The sequence below is a fragment of the Ipomoea triloba genome, chromosome 7 (genome assembly GCF_003576645.1).
Source record: "Ipomoea triloba cultivar NCNSP0323 chromosome 7, ASM357664v1".
In the NCBI taxonomy this organism is placed as follows: domain Eukaryota; kingdom Viridiplantae; phylum Streptophyta; class Magnoliopsida; order Solanales; family Convolvulaceae; genus Ipomoea; species Ipomoea triloba.
In genome coordinates, this window is record NC_044922.1 from 6,506,522 (window position 1) to 6,521,098 (window position 14,577).

Below are 14,577 nucleotides of genomic sequence, written 5' to 3' on the forward strand. Positions count from 1 at the left end.
ATATATATATATATATATATATATATATATATATATATATATATATATATATATATATATATATATATATATATATATATTACCATTGGAGAAGACGACAAATGTTGACCGGAAATTTATGACGGGTTGTTTCAGGTGAACAACTGGTCATCTGGGTTTAAAAATGAGAAGTTCGAGTGTTTAATTGAGCTTTTTGAATGTTTGATTGCTTAGTTATATATATATATATATATATATATATAATCGGATGAGAACATGTGAACAAATCTACACCATTGATCTAATAGATTTGACGGTTGAAAATAAACAAAACTTTGTAATATGTATAAAAATGACCTCGCTCGTTTTAAAAATTTGTAATATTTATGAAAATGACCAAACTCATTTTTTACTTGATTTCCCATCCATAAGATCTTGCTGATCAATGGTTTAGATTTGTCCACAAGTTCTCACTTGGGGGAGTGGTTCTCATATGATTATGATTCATCAGTTAAATACTCGTTTAATATGTATTAAATTTAAAAATAATAATGATGTAAAAATTAGCTAGCATAATCGCCTCTCTAGATTTACATATTTAAGAATGTTGAAACAAATGATATAATTGTTTCAAATTTGTGGGTAGAGACTTATGCATGGTCCAAATTGACTTGTGTATCAACTCGCTCAGGACATTCCTTTAATGATAAACTTATTGTATAAAGTTTATGAATCCAATTTGTCTATCTTAGTAACACGCCAATTTCTACATTCTTACCTTAAAATTTAACGTTTACTAAATGAATATTTAACTAGAGGACAAAATCTAGAACAAAATTAATAGTTAATCATTTGGCAATCCAGTCATAAAAAATCGGGAGTTCACTTGTTAAAAATGTTAATTGACATTTTTTTGATTCGTCGATGATTTTGGAACTTATTCGAGTTCGATGGCTTAGTTGTTGTTTCTCAAATAGTTTAGTGACTTACTTTCACCTCTTTTTTTTTTTTTTCTTAAGTACAAATCTCAATATGAATGTTTTTATAAATAGACGGTTGAAATTTATTTTTAATTTTTACATCATAAACTATTCTCACCGGATCTCAATCTTATATATATAATTGAGCCAACTCCAAGTCCCAAGGCTGCAACAGTCAACAAACATTTTCATTAAATATTGGCCCATATAGACATTTAGAGCGATTTGGCTGGATGTAGTTGCAATTCAATTACAACACAATTATTTCGCCACCCGAATTACAATGTTTGGTTGGAGGGAATTACAATCTCTCATTTTGTTGAATTGCAATTCATACCCTCCCCAACATGAATTGCAATTCATCGGGGGGAAATGAAAGGGAAAAATGAAGATTAGTATTAGTATTACACAAGGACATTTTAGTCTTTATACCGTTTCTTCCCTTTTCATTCCTAATAATTTTATTCCTCCCTACATGTAATTTGAATTCATACTTTATTCTTTTTCCACCGAATTACAATTCCTTCCACCCTAATTCCTTCCTTCCAAACGCCCTGTTATTGCCCAATCATTATTGTGTGGATCATACTATCAAATAATGTATATTCGGTACACAAATAATGTACTTTTAGTATATTAAAAATGTACATTATATTATATTCCGGGAAAGTACATTATTTTGTATAATGTACATTCAATACACGAATATTGTACTTTTAATATATTAAAAATATACTTCTATTATGGTCCACACAATAATTTGTCTGACATTTACACATGTTAATGTTTTTAATTGGCCCTCAAATTTTGGGGGCCTTCGTGGTTTTTCTAGAAAAATTATACCGTGGATAATCTTATAAAGTAGATTACTAATATATGTTTGTTTGTCTTGATGGACGAGTTTGAGAGTTTTTTGGCTGCTAAGGAGGTTCCCAAGTATATGGTTTAATAAGGGCGGATGAAGCAGAGGTCATGGGAATGAAGGAAGTGCTTAAATGGCTCAAAGAGATCAACATTGATGGAGTCCAGATTGAGACAGACTGCATCAAGACTGTCAACAACATTAACAACCAAGCTTATTTATCCTATTTTGATATGTTACTTGATGATGTTAGACAAATAGCTAAAGATTTATTTCATCAAGATTGTCATCTTAGGTTGTTTAAGTTTGACTGTGAGGACTTTTTTGAGGTTCCTTTTCCTTCTATGTTCATCTTTGCATGTAGACTCTTTTTAATCTAATGAATTTGTTTTTCTTCAAAAAAATATATGTTTGTTTGTCTTTTTTATTTTTATTTTTTATTTTTATATAGATTAGGTTTCTCATTTACATTAGACTAATCTAATTATTCTTAGAAGCCCTATCCAAGAATTGCTGGATAAAGTAAATTGCAAGTCGCCCAGTCAGTCTTCAAATTCTGACCCCTTGCCAGTACGCTTACGCACAAGGTTCTTCGTCACCTCTGATCGGTCAAGGCCACTCAATGACCCCCACTTGTTGCTGGAGCAAGGTTTTAGAGTGACTGAATCAATTGATCTAACCCTATGGAGGAATATATGTTTATTTTTTGTATACGATAAGTTCATTTTTAGTATAATACAAATTTATTTTAGGATACACAAAATAAATCTATAGTACAATAAAAATAAATGTATAATAAATTAAAAATAAACTTGTAATATTAGAGCATTTCCCATTGTTGAAGTTTTTTCTCAATTTCTTAGATGCCATTTAGAATTGAGAGGTGAGGAAAAGAAATGGAAAACAAAAGTGCAAGTGCTTTACTACTAACTCTATTACAACTTGGTGTCACTAGATCACAACTTGGTTGGCAATTTTCTTTGTTAGTTGGCAGCTAAAAATCAGGAAAAAAAAACCTAATGAAATTACTTTTACGGTATAACAATGAATTGCCCTAACCACACATGGTTAGGGTCGCATTTACTAGTGCAACTTCCTTTCTTCAGACGTAATACGTGAAGCATTTAGTTTGGGCTATCAGCCAGCTTCTTGCTCATTTATTCCAATCCTATGAATTCCTATCTACTTCCTTCCCACTTCATTTAAATCCGATTTTCCAACTGGCCCACCATCCCCTTTAATTCAGATAATCAGATGTTGTCTCATTTTTTTTAATTCTATTTTTTACTTCGGTGATCCCGAAGAACTAATCCTAAACTTACAGGACTCCGCCTTTAAAGTCGTGCAATCAGTTCACCCGTCATATCATAGTCTTCATGTGCTTATAAGAGAACCAATCCAAACATTCCATCATCGTTGGATCTTTTTTCCAGACATGTTTCCAGTGGGATTCACCTCCAGTCATGACCTTTAAGTTAGACGACGAACCAACTACTCTAAGCCCCAGTGGGCAAAAATGTTAAAAGGTGAGTGATTGGTATTGTATAAGATTATCTCGCATGAGAAAATTAATATTTCTTTTATATATATATATATATATATATATATATATATATATATATATATATATATATATATATATATATATATATATATATANCTTGCCAGTACGCTTACGCACAAGGTTCTTCGTCACCTCTGATCGGTCAAGGCCACTCAATGACCCCCACTTGTTGCTGGAGCAAGGTTTTAGAGTGACTGAATCAATTGATCTAACCCTATGGAGGAATATATGTTTATTTTTTGTATACGATAAGTTCATTTTTAGTATAATACAAATTTATTTTAGGATACACAAAATAAATCTATAGTACAATAAAAATAAATGTATAATAAATTAAAAATAAACTTGTAATATTAGAGCATTTCCCATTGTTGAAGTTTTTTCTCAATTTCTTAGATGCCATTTAGAATTGAGAGGTGAGGAAAAGAAATGGAAAACAAAAGTGCAAGTGCTTTACTACTAACTCTATTACAACTTGGTGTCACTAGATCACAACTTGGTTGGCAATTTTCTTTGTTAGTTGGCAGCTAAAAATCAGGAAAAAAAAACCTAATGAAATTACTTTTACGGTATAACAATGAATTGCCCTAACCACACATGGTTAGGGTCGCATTTACTAGTGCAACTTCCTTTCTTCAGACGTAATACGTGAAGCATTTAGTTTGGGCTATCAGCCAGCTTCTTGCTCATTTATTCCAATCCTATGAATTCCTATCTACTTCCTTCCCACTTCATTTAAATCCGATTTTCCAACTGGCCCACCATCCCCTTTAATTCAGATAATCAGATGTTGTCTCATTTTTTTTAATTCTATTTTTTACTTCGGTGATCCCGAAGAACTAATCCTAAACTTACAGGACTCCGCCTTTAAAGTCGTGCAATCAGTTCACCCGTCATATCATAGTCTTCATGTGCTTATAAGAGAACCAATCCAAACATTCCATCATCGTTGGATCTTTTTTCCAGACATGTTTCCAGTGGGATTCACCTCCAGTCATGACCTTTAAGTTAGACGACGAACCAACTACTCTAAGCCCCAGTGGGCAAAAATGTTAAAAGGTGAGTGATTGGTATTGTATAAGATTATCTCGCATGAGAAAATTAATATTTCTTTTATATATATATATATATATATATATATATATATATATATATATATATATATATATATATATATATATATATATATATATAAGTACTCAGTACTCTCTCCGTCTTCTTTTATGTGTCTGTTTCGGTTAACGATGTCTGATTGAAGTTATTTACAATTTAATTCTTTTATAATATTAAATTCAGTATTAATATATAAAATTTATATTTTTAGAGATTATATTAAAAGTACTATTAATTAAATATAAGCTGAACAGATACTACATTGTAACAGAGTCAGTAGTACTCAAAAAAAATATAAAAAATAAATTTAAAATTATAAGAAAATACGAAAGAAAATAAGCAAAGAACGAAGAATTGATTTGACCAAAGAATAGTAAGCATGCATGACAAGTAAAATAGAACAAAGTGAGCAATATTTTTTTTCTCAAAAAAAAAAAAAGTGAGCAATATTTTTTATATGAATCGATACTTATTGAATTGGTCTTGTGTGAGACCATCTCACGTAAGAAGCGTAATAATTTTTAGTTAAAATGTAATTTTTAAAATGAATTTTAACTAAAAATATTATATGTTTTACGTAAGATAGTTTCACACAAGAACAATTCATAATTATTATATTTTCATAGGAAAGTGTATGTCTATTTTCACTAATATTTTTTAAAGAAGTAATATTTTTTAGAGAAAAACATAAGGATAAAGATACATGGATAAAATATTATCATTATCTAATGTGATAAATAACTCTCCTTTTATTAATTAGTTATTATAAATTGACTGATCCACTTTACTTTAAAGAAGGAATACACTTATATTGTCATGTCAAATGATTAAAAATTTTGGTGAAAATTTTTGATAACCGTAGCATGATCCAAAATATAATGCTTACTACCAGAGATAGGAAAGAGAGTAGAGAAAGTAAGAGACAAAGAATAGAGAGCCAAACGAACCCCACTCCTTTCATTACATTTTACAAATATATATATACAATATATAATGTAGGTTACAAAGAATTAAATGGCTCATAAGTATTCATAAATAATAATAATGTCCATTAATATTATGATTTGTAACACTATATCATTTGTTTTGGGGATACATTTAATTTATTAGGTATCCATTAGTTGAAATAGACTTTGTTGTTGTACTTCTTGTCGGGATTATCTTATGATATTTTTTGAGTTAATACCCAATTTGGTCATTCAATTATTATGATTTCACTACTTTGGTCCTAGATTAATAAAGTTGATCAATTTAGTCTCTAACTATGCAATTTTTACTTAAAATGGTCTTTCGACTATTAGGATTTCACCACTTTGGTCCTAGACTACTAAATTAGTTAGTTGCTCAATTTAGCCCCTAACTATGCAATTTTTACATAAAATGGTCCCTCGACTATTAGAATTTCACCACTTTGGTCCTAGACTACTAAAGTTAGTTGCTCAATTTAGCCCCTAACTATGCAATTTTTACTTAAAATGGTCCTTCGACTATTAGCTTTTCACCACTTTGATCCTCGACTACCAAATTTGCTCAATTTAGTCCCTAACTATGTCATTTTTATCTAAAATATATGGTCCATCGACTATTAGGATTTAACCATTTTGGTCATCGACTACCAAAGTTGCTCAATTTAGTTTCCAACTATGTAAATGTTAACCTAAAATGTAAGTTTATTGTGGATTTGGAGACGTTTTCGGAGAGTCGATAGTTTTGAATTGAAACTCGTGGACTACAATTAAAAGCATCCCGATAGTCATAGCTAGGATCAAAAGCGAAATTTTATTAATAATTTATTAATTGAAGGTACATAATATATTAACAACATGTACTTTATCTTAATGTCGTTTTAGACTTAGATGTACAATATATGATAAAATCTTGTTCATGGTATAACAATTGGAGTACTGTGGACCTTATTTCATCGGCATGGATCGTAGGTTGTAGGGTGATCTGACATGTCAAATATTAAAGTGCATACAATGAATATGAGATGCACAGGTGTCCACTCAATAAATACATACTGTAATATAATTAACTTCTTTCCAACCTATATATATGTATACTTTGGGCTCTGTGATTTCAGCATCCTCCAAGCTGAAGGAGAGAATAGAACAATGGCTCTGAAGTTGACTACTTCCTTTCCAATGCGACCTATACCCAGAAATAGCCTCAAGTCTCCAAAGTTCTTGGTGGCTTCAACCCTCCATCCTTGCACAATGTGAGTTCTTCATTTCTTTAATTATTTGAACTTCACCTCGATTGAGGATTTATAGGATGTAATATTTCCCTATTATTATCTTTATAACATTAGGATAAGTTATTAAATGCAATGTTGCAAAAATCTCGCTTAGGCGCCTATTAATCCCTGCCTAGGCACTAGACGCCGGTCGATTGCCTAGCGTATCACTTTAAATGGTGCTCTAGGCGGCTGGTTGGTTAGGCGACCGCCTAAGCACCGCTTAGGCGCTGACCGCGTAGGCCTCCTAGGCGCCGACTAGACCTCCTAGACACTGGTTAGGTCTATAATTTTTTAGGTTAATATTTAATATTTTAGTATTATATAATTTATAATTATTAATCTTTAAAAAATAAAAAATAAAATAAAAAATACACCACCGCCTAGACACAGATTGATCCCTGCCTAGGCGCTAGGCTCTCCTCGAGCACCCGAGGAAGGCCTAGCCATTTTTTCAACCATGATTAAATGTTTGTTATGTGGTGCAACACTAATACACTAATAAGAACACGAAACATTATTATTGACCTCCAAATCCTTGTATATATTCACCATGGATAGGGAAGAAAATAGGTTGAAGATGAAGCCACTCATAAATAATCACCAAATGGAGATCTTCAAAAGCATGGAGGATTGGGCGGAGAAAAACTTGCTGGTCCATCTGAAACCGGTGGAGAAGTGCTGGCAGCCACACGATTTGTTACCGGACCCTGCATCGGACGGTTTCCAGGATCACGTGAGGGAGCTGAAGGAGAGTGCCATGGAGATCCCAGACGAGTATTTTGTAGTTCTAGTTGGAGATATGATCACAGAAGAAGCTATTTCCACTTACCAAACAGTGCTTAACTCGGTTGATGGAGTTAAAGATGAAACCGGGTCGAGCTTATCCCCTTGGGCAAAATGGAATAGGGGTTGGACCGCTGAAGAGAACCGGCATGGGGACCTCCTCAATAAGTATATCTACCTTTCTGGTCGAGTTGACATGAGAGCCGTTGAGAAAACTATTCAGTACTTGATTGGATCCGGAATGGTATGTATCCCTCCTCCAAAAATCAAATTCGAAACAATCACAGCTAAGTTAGTGAAGCTATTGACAGTTGAATTGATCAAATTGTTGGTTTGGTAACCATAATGGTACAAGTTTGACTCTAAAAACGACAGTTTATTGATTTTTTTAGTTTGATCCTGTCAGTTATAGACGAGTCCAACAACCTGGGATGGTTTACCTCCCTATTGGTTTTAGGTTACTTATTACATCATATATTCTTAGTTTGAGTTGATAAATTATGAGCAAATTAAGCTGGTTTACTTCTTTGTGATTCTTTGCTAGATAGTGTTATTGATTTTTTTAGTTTGGAGGAGTCACCTATGGACAACCTAGGTTGGTTTACCCCAAATTCTAAGTTTGAGTCGGTCAATAATGGACAACTTAGACTGGTTTCTCTCTTTGTGGTCTTTTGTTGGTTAGGTCACAAGACTGGGTACGATTTACCTTATGCCATACATATCTTCAAGATAGTGACGGTAGGTTTCCCTGTCACTTCCCAAAAGAAGTAAAATCAAATTTACTTAGATAAGTTATTGAAATTGGTAGATATTTAAATTATTAACAATTTTTGATATTGTATAGGATATTCAGATAGGAAACAATGCATACAACTTATACATGTACACATCCTTTCAAGAGAGGGCGACCAACATATCTCACTGCAACACAGCCAAGCACGCTAAGCATTACGGCAACACAAAACTCGCCAAAATCTGCGGCACCATCGCCGCCGACGAGAAGCGCCACGAGGTCGCCTACACCAGGATAGTCAAGAGGCTGTTCGAGCTAGACCCCGACGGCGCCGTGCAGGCCTTCGCCACCATGATGCGGCGGAGAATCACCATGCCGGCGCACTTCTTGTACGACGGCAGCGACCCCAGCCTCTTCGACCACTTCTCGGCGGTGGCTCAGCGCCTGGGCGTGTACACGGCTAGAGATTATGCTGATATCTTGGAGTTCTTGGTGGGGTTGTGGGATGTGGGTGACCTCGCCGGACTTTCGCCGGAGGGAAGAAAAGCTCAGGACTATGTTTGCGAGTTGGCCCATAAAATTAGAAGGGTGGACGAGAGAGCGCAAGAAAGGGCCAAACGAGCACCAACTATTCCGTTTAGTTGGGTTCATGGTAGAGAGGTGCAACTCTAAGTACCAATTGATGTACTCGGTATAATTATGCAAACATCTTTAATTGAGGTGAAACTCGAATTTGTCACAGTTTGAAATGGTAGTGATGTATTAGATACTAAAATATTAGTAAATAATAAAACTCGAACCTGTCACCTTCCATTTGGAATGGTACTGATGTATTACTTATATTTTTAGACAAAATTTTGTGTATAATAATTGTTTCTATCAACCTTAATTTTAAAATAGTCTAAGGGTGTGTTTGGTTGACAGGTTTTGGTATAAGGTATGTGTATCAAAGTGATTGTTATTGTTTGATTGACTGGTTTTTAGAATACTATATGAGTTTGGAATACTCCACTAATTGAAAAACCTATACCCTTATTAAATAAGGGTTTCATTTCTCTTCTTCATTTCTTCCCAACTATTAATAATCCATTACCCTTACTAAGTATTTGATATCCATACCGATTCCGATTCTGATTTCCATGTGCGAACGAAACACACCTTAAGTTATTTATAACTTGACTCAACTGGAGTTGCGAGCCCGGAATCAGTTGTCCCTACTCCCTATATATGTTGTGATCTGTCAAAGACCTTGTGGTCTAGTGGCACCCGGTGTCTCGATTTACACTCCCACATGGATGATGTGAGTGGGTTCGAGTCTCAGTAGAGGCAACAGCTCTTTGTGCTTCAGTAGGTTGTAGTACTCAACAAAAAAAAATGTTGTGATCTTGCATGTGTATTAATGAGGTTATTATTCAATACCTTTTTCTCTTACATTTTAAGATATCAAAATCCACTTTTAAATTCTTGACCTTATTGAACAACAACCATTTCCGATAAACACCCTTCATTAAAGGTCGGGCAATTTGTTAACAAGCAATCAAGGAACCATGAGTTTAATTAGGTGAAATTTGGTTTATTATCGAAATAACAAATTAATACTTCCCAGTAAAAATGTAATAGTTTTCCAAAAAAAAAAAATTACTACTTTTTAGTAAAATTGTAATATTTTTTTAACAAATATGTAATACTTAAAAAAAATATTACTCTTAAGTAAAATTATAATATTTTTAATAAAAAATTAATACTTTATGAACAATATTATTTTTATAAGCATGAGTTCAATAATGATATAACGCACATTTAGATAGTGATCAAAGACTTTTATGTAAATTAAAGTTCTTGTTCCATGATATAATTTGCTCCAATTAATATGATGTTGGGTCTCAAAGCTGAACTGTTTCTCAATTGTGAATTAATTAATTTGTGCAAGTTTTTATTTTTCAAGTTCAACAAGGAGGGGGTCACCAAAAAAATCAGCTTACTCTCACAAAAAAAAAAAAATCATCTTACTAGCTGTCTAGCAAGAACTACCTCTATTTGTGAAAGTTTACTAGCTGTCTAGCAAGAACTATCCTCTTATTTATTTATTATTACAGGTTTATTGATAGTTGTGCATATCTATTTATAGATTGCAGGTTGTGCATATCTATTTATTTATTACAGCTTTAGTCTTCTTTCTTGTGATGTGGACTCTTGTGAACTTGAATTGGCCTGGGGATCAAGTTGTCCCCAAATGTTGTGTATTAATTAGGGGTTCTGAAAATTGCTTTTTTAAAATTAAAATTTTTATTGATTATATTTGTGAGCTCAATTGGTTTGTCAATGATTACAAGAGTAGATGCTTGAAATCTCATCAAACATTTATTTGCTACATAAATTTTGAACCGTATTGACACTCATGCAGGTAAAAAGAGTAAGAACACTGCATTACACAATGAGCCCAATAGGTTAGGACAAAAGACATTTATACAAGAAAAATCTAACAAACTCGTTAATATCGCGGTGGGCGGTGAAGCCACGTTAAAGCCCATACGGTGGGCCTCTAGTATGGTCGGCCCTGGCCAGGGCAATGACATAGGGCCCCCAATTTTTGGGGGTTATTTAAAAAAAATATTATATATATAAAACTATTATTTTATACTTATTAATTATGTTTTTAGAATCCATGGATTGGTCTTAATTATTGTAACTAAAATTAAAATTTTAGAATGAATTGACATTGAAATTTTACTGAATAATTTTGTATTTAAATATGCACAAAAATGTCACTTTTAAATTTAAATTTGAATTTTATTTTTTTGTTGTTAAAATTTTATGCATTATATTTGGACAAAATTTTTTTATTACATTTTTATTTATGTTATAGAATACAATAACTTGAAGTCCAAATAGATTTGAACTCAATTACTTCAATTATAAGGATCTTCTATACTTCTATAGTTCTATGGTTATCTTTCAGAAGTCTTCCGGAATTAAATTTATTGCCTTTATAAATAGACAAGACTCCTATTTTTAATGGAACGGCCTTGGCCTCGAGAAGCCCGTCAGTCCGGACCAGGAGCAGGCTTTGGGACATGAATGTCTAGCTGTCTAGGGCTGACTTTGGAGGCTAGCCCTGGGTCGCCAATCTTGGGTCCATGTTGCCTTCTTGGTTTGAATCGCCTATCTTAGGCCACAGATCCTCATTCTTCGACCGTTTCCAATATTTCCATCAAGTAGATTATATAATATAAATAATTGCAGAGTTCTGATGCGAAGACAGTTGAATATTAAATGATAATGTGAAAGAAAAATATCTCATCATATTGTAGACAGGCTTAACTTATCTCTACTTAATATTACATTTAAAAAGTTGTTGAGAGGATCGATATTTACTATTTAGGTATACGAAAGAAGAATAGTCATTTGATACAAAAAAACTAGTTGACTGTACGCACAACTACATAACTTGATGAGTTGAGGCTTATGTCGTGTACTGAAAGAAGAAAGTCTGAAACACGTACTGCAACATTTGGTCATTTCTTATTAATTATGTATAGTAAGTTTATTAACGTAATAGGACGATTTGGTAGAAAATAATAAATGGATCTGTGGTTGCTGTAATTACTACATGTGTTAGGTTGTTTTGCAATTATTGTCCGGATTATTTTATGTTATATATAATTTTTTTGGGTGCATTTAAAAAGAATGAGCTAATGAAATTCAAATGATGTACTTGAGAAAATGCAACATTTGTTCATATGCATTTATGATATGTAGGACGGGTTGGCCGCTGTTAGATTCCGGTTCCGAACCATCGGTCTCCGATTTTGAAATAGTACAAACCAGAACTGAAACCTTCTAGAGGAAAGTTTCGGTTCTGGTTCTTGAACTAGCGGTTTTAGTTTGAATCGTCGGTTCAAACTTTTTTTTTTTAATGTTGTTTTCTATTTTTAAAATAGTTTAAATTTAATATTTATTTATTTATTTATTTGGAAATTTTCGTTCTAAAATGTTTTTAAAATGGTTATATGAAATATTTAAACTTTAAAGTTGAACTAAAAAAATAAAAATAATTGATATAGTTAAAATTTAAATTGTTATTTAAAGTTTAAACTTTAACCAAATAATTTTTATTTAAATATTAAATAAATAATAGTGTTTTTTTTAATTATTAACCAGCGGTTCCGGTTCCATATTATTCGGAATCAGAACCCAAACTGGAACCGAAACTGGTTGTAGTGAGTTGTACAGTTCCAATTCAGTCTGAATCGTTCGGTTCGAACCGAACCATGATCATGCCAAATGATATGTGGTGGGAAAGAACCAATCATTATTTTAACTCATAAAATACATTATTCTAACACATAAAGTATATTATTCTAACTCATAAAATACATTACTCTAACACATAAATTACATTATTTTAATAACTCATAAAATACATTATCTTATCCCAGAAATTTCATTATTCTAACACAAATAAAGTGCATCATTTTAACACATAAAACACATTATTTTAACTCATAAAATATATTATTTTACCTCAGAATGTTCATTATTCTAATACGCGCATACAACATGAAATTTATTTTTTCTTTTAACATCAAAACGACGTCATTTTGGACCAATGTGTTATAATGACTAGTCTGTACGCACAACGACATAAGCAGCTGCGCAACTTGACTAGACACTTAAGTCGTTAGTTATAAGGGGAACTAAAAAATGTCTGTCAAATTATTTGATCAAATGAATGGTTCAGATTATTATGATTTTAGTATTTTTATGATTTTCCTTCTTTACCATCTATTATATTATTTTCTTCTTTTAAATAACTCCACATTCCGTTAGTATAAACTTTAGTAACGAAATATTCCATTAACTTTTAACTTACCCATTAATGTCTATAAGAAAAGTCTTAGATTCGAATCACATCTCAATCAGAGTTGGCATAATTGTTGAATATATATTACGAATATGTTAAAGTATATTATTGAAAAGTAAGTAACTGAATTGCACATGACACATTAGACAATGACAATGCTACTCGAAAGAGAATTAAAAAGACTTAGAGAAATTCAAACCAAAAGTAGTATTTATTTAGACTATCATTTTTAGACTAAGTATTTAGACTAGTGAGTAGTGATTATACAAAATTGCAAATATTTATTTTAATGATAATTATAATCAATCTCTCATATATTATATTGTATTCATATACTTTGAATTACCGATTTAAATAAACAAAAATTAACATTCAATTACATATGTATGAACATCTCCTATATAATTTTGCATCGATATACTTTAAAGTACTTATTTAAAAATAAACATTGTGCATTATCTCATTCACGCAATGCCCGTGAAAAACTAGTCTTTTTAATAATGAACTACAACTATTTTTATTATTATTTGCATTAGACAAAACATTTTTCTTTTAATAAAAGGAAGACGTGGACTTGACTCAGATTTCATTTTGTTCTTCCTTTCCGTCTTTTCTCGTCTAACCGGAAATATAATAAGTATCCAATCTTATCCCTAACCGTACATCATTTATCAAATCAATGAATATAACTAAGTGATCAAATAATTGACTAACAAGTAACAACTAATATGGCCATAATCAACTAATAATTAATCTGATCTCCAGGGTTTAATCTATATTTAGCCACCTAAATTGCCATGGAGACACGTAAAGGCATGAAGAAAAATCTCACAATTTTTTTGTTAGGATTTACCGATTTAGTATGGGATAGTTCATGTGGCCATATTCATTCTAAATATAGAAACTTACCATTAAGTTTCGTCATCCGTTTGGTGAGATATGATATCAATACCTTTTTCTTTAAGCTTATTGCCTAAAAGAAAATTCAAACTTTAACGATTGTGACAATTGTAATGATAATTATGATCAAACTTGTAAAGTTTAAAATATTAGTATTGATGGGGAATATACTTTATGCTTAAAATCGATTAGACCTGAAATATGAAGGTTTATGAATTAATTAGGTTTAGATGATGATTGGAACCCATGTCCCATGGGTAATATTTGAGGGATCGACCTATGTAAGAAGGGAAGAGAGCTACAGGTGCAAATTGGGTTAAAGATCAAAGTTAAGGGGTGAAGGCATAAATACTGAATGGATGGGTATAAAGTGACGAAGGTGGAAAAGTTTGGTGGCCAAATCGCAAAAAGGCATAAAGTATAGGGTCCAAGGCACAAATAATGAAAAGAAGGGGTCCAAGGGATAGTTTGGTGGGACAACCGGCAAGGGGGAGGGGAGTGGGGGTTGGTAGGGGGCGACCAACCGGCTTTTAGGTTGGGGGGATGGGGGGGGGGGGGGG

General features: G+C 32.4%; 1 protein-coding gene across 1 annotated transcript; it reads left to right on the top strand.

The window, feature by feature from the left end:
* The first annotated feature begins 6,598 nt into the window (after window positions 1-6,598).
* Window positions 6,599-9,120, top strand: LOC116024904 (stearoyl-[acyl-carrier-protein] 9-desaturase, chloroplastic-like). The gene is made up of 3 exons (XM_031265941.1): window positions 6,599-6,716; window positions 7,296-7,764; window positions 8,365-9,120. The coding sequence occupies exons 1-3, from the start codon at window positions 6,613-6,615 to the stop codon at window positions 8,923-8,925; spliced, it is 1,134 nt and encodes a 377-aa protein (XP_031121801.1). The 5' UTR covers window positions 6,599-6,612; the 3' UTR covers window positions 8,926-9,120.
* The last annotated feature ends 5,457 nt before the right edge of the window (window positions 9,121-14,577 follow it).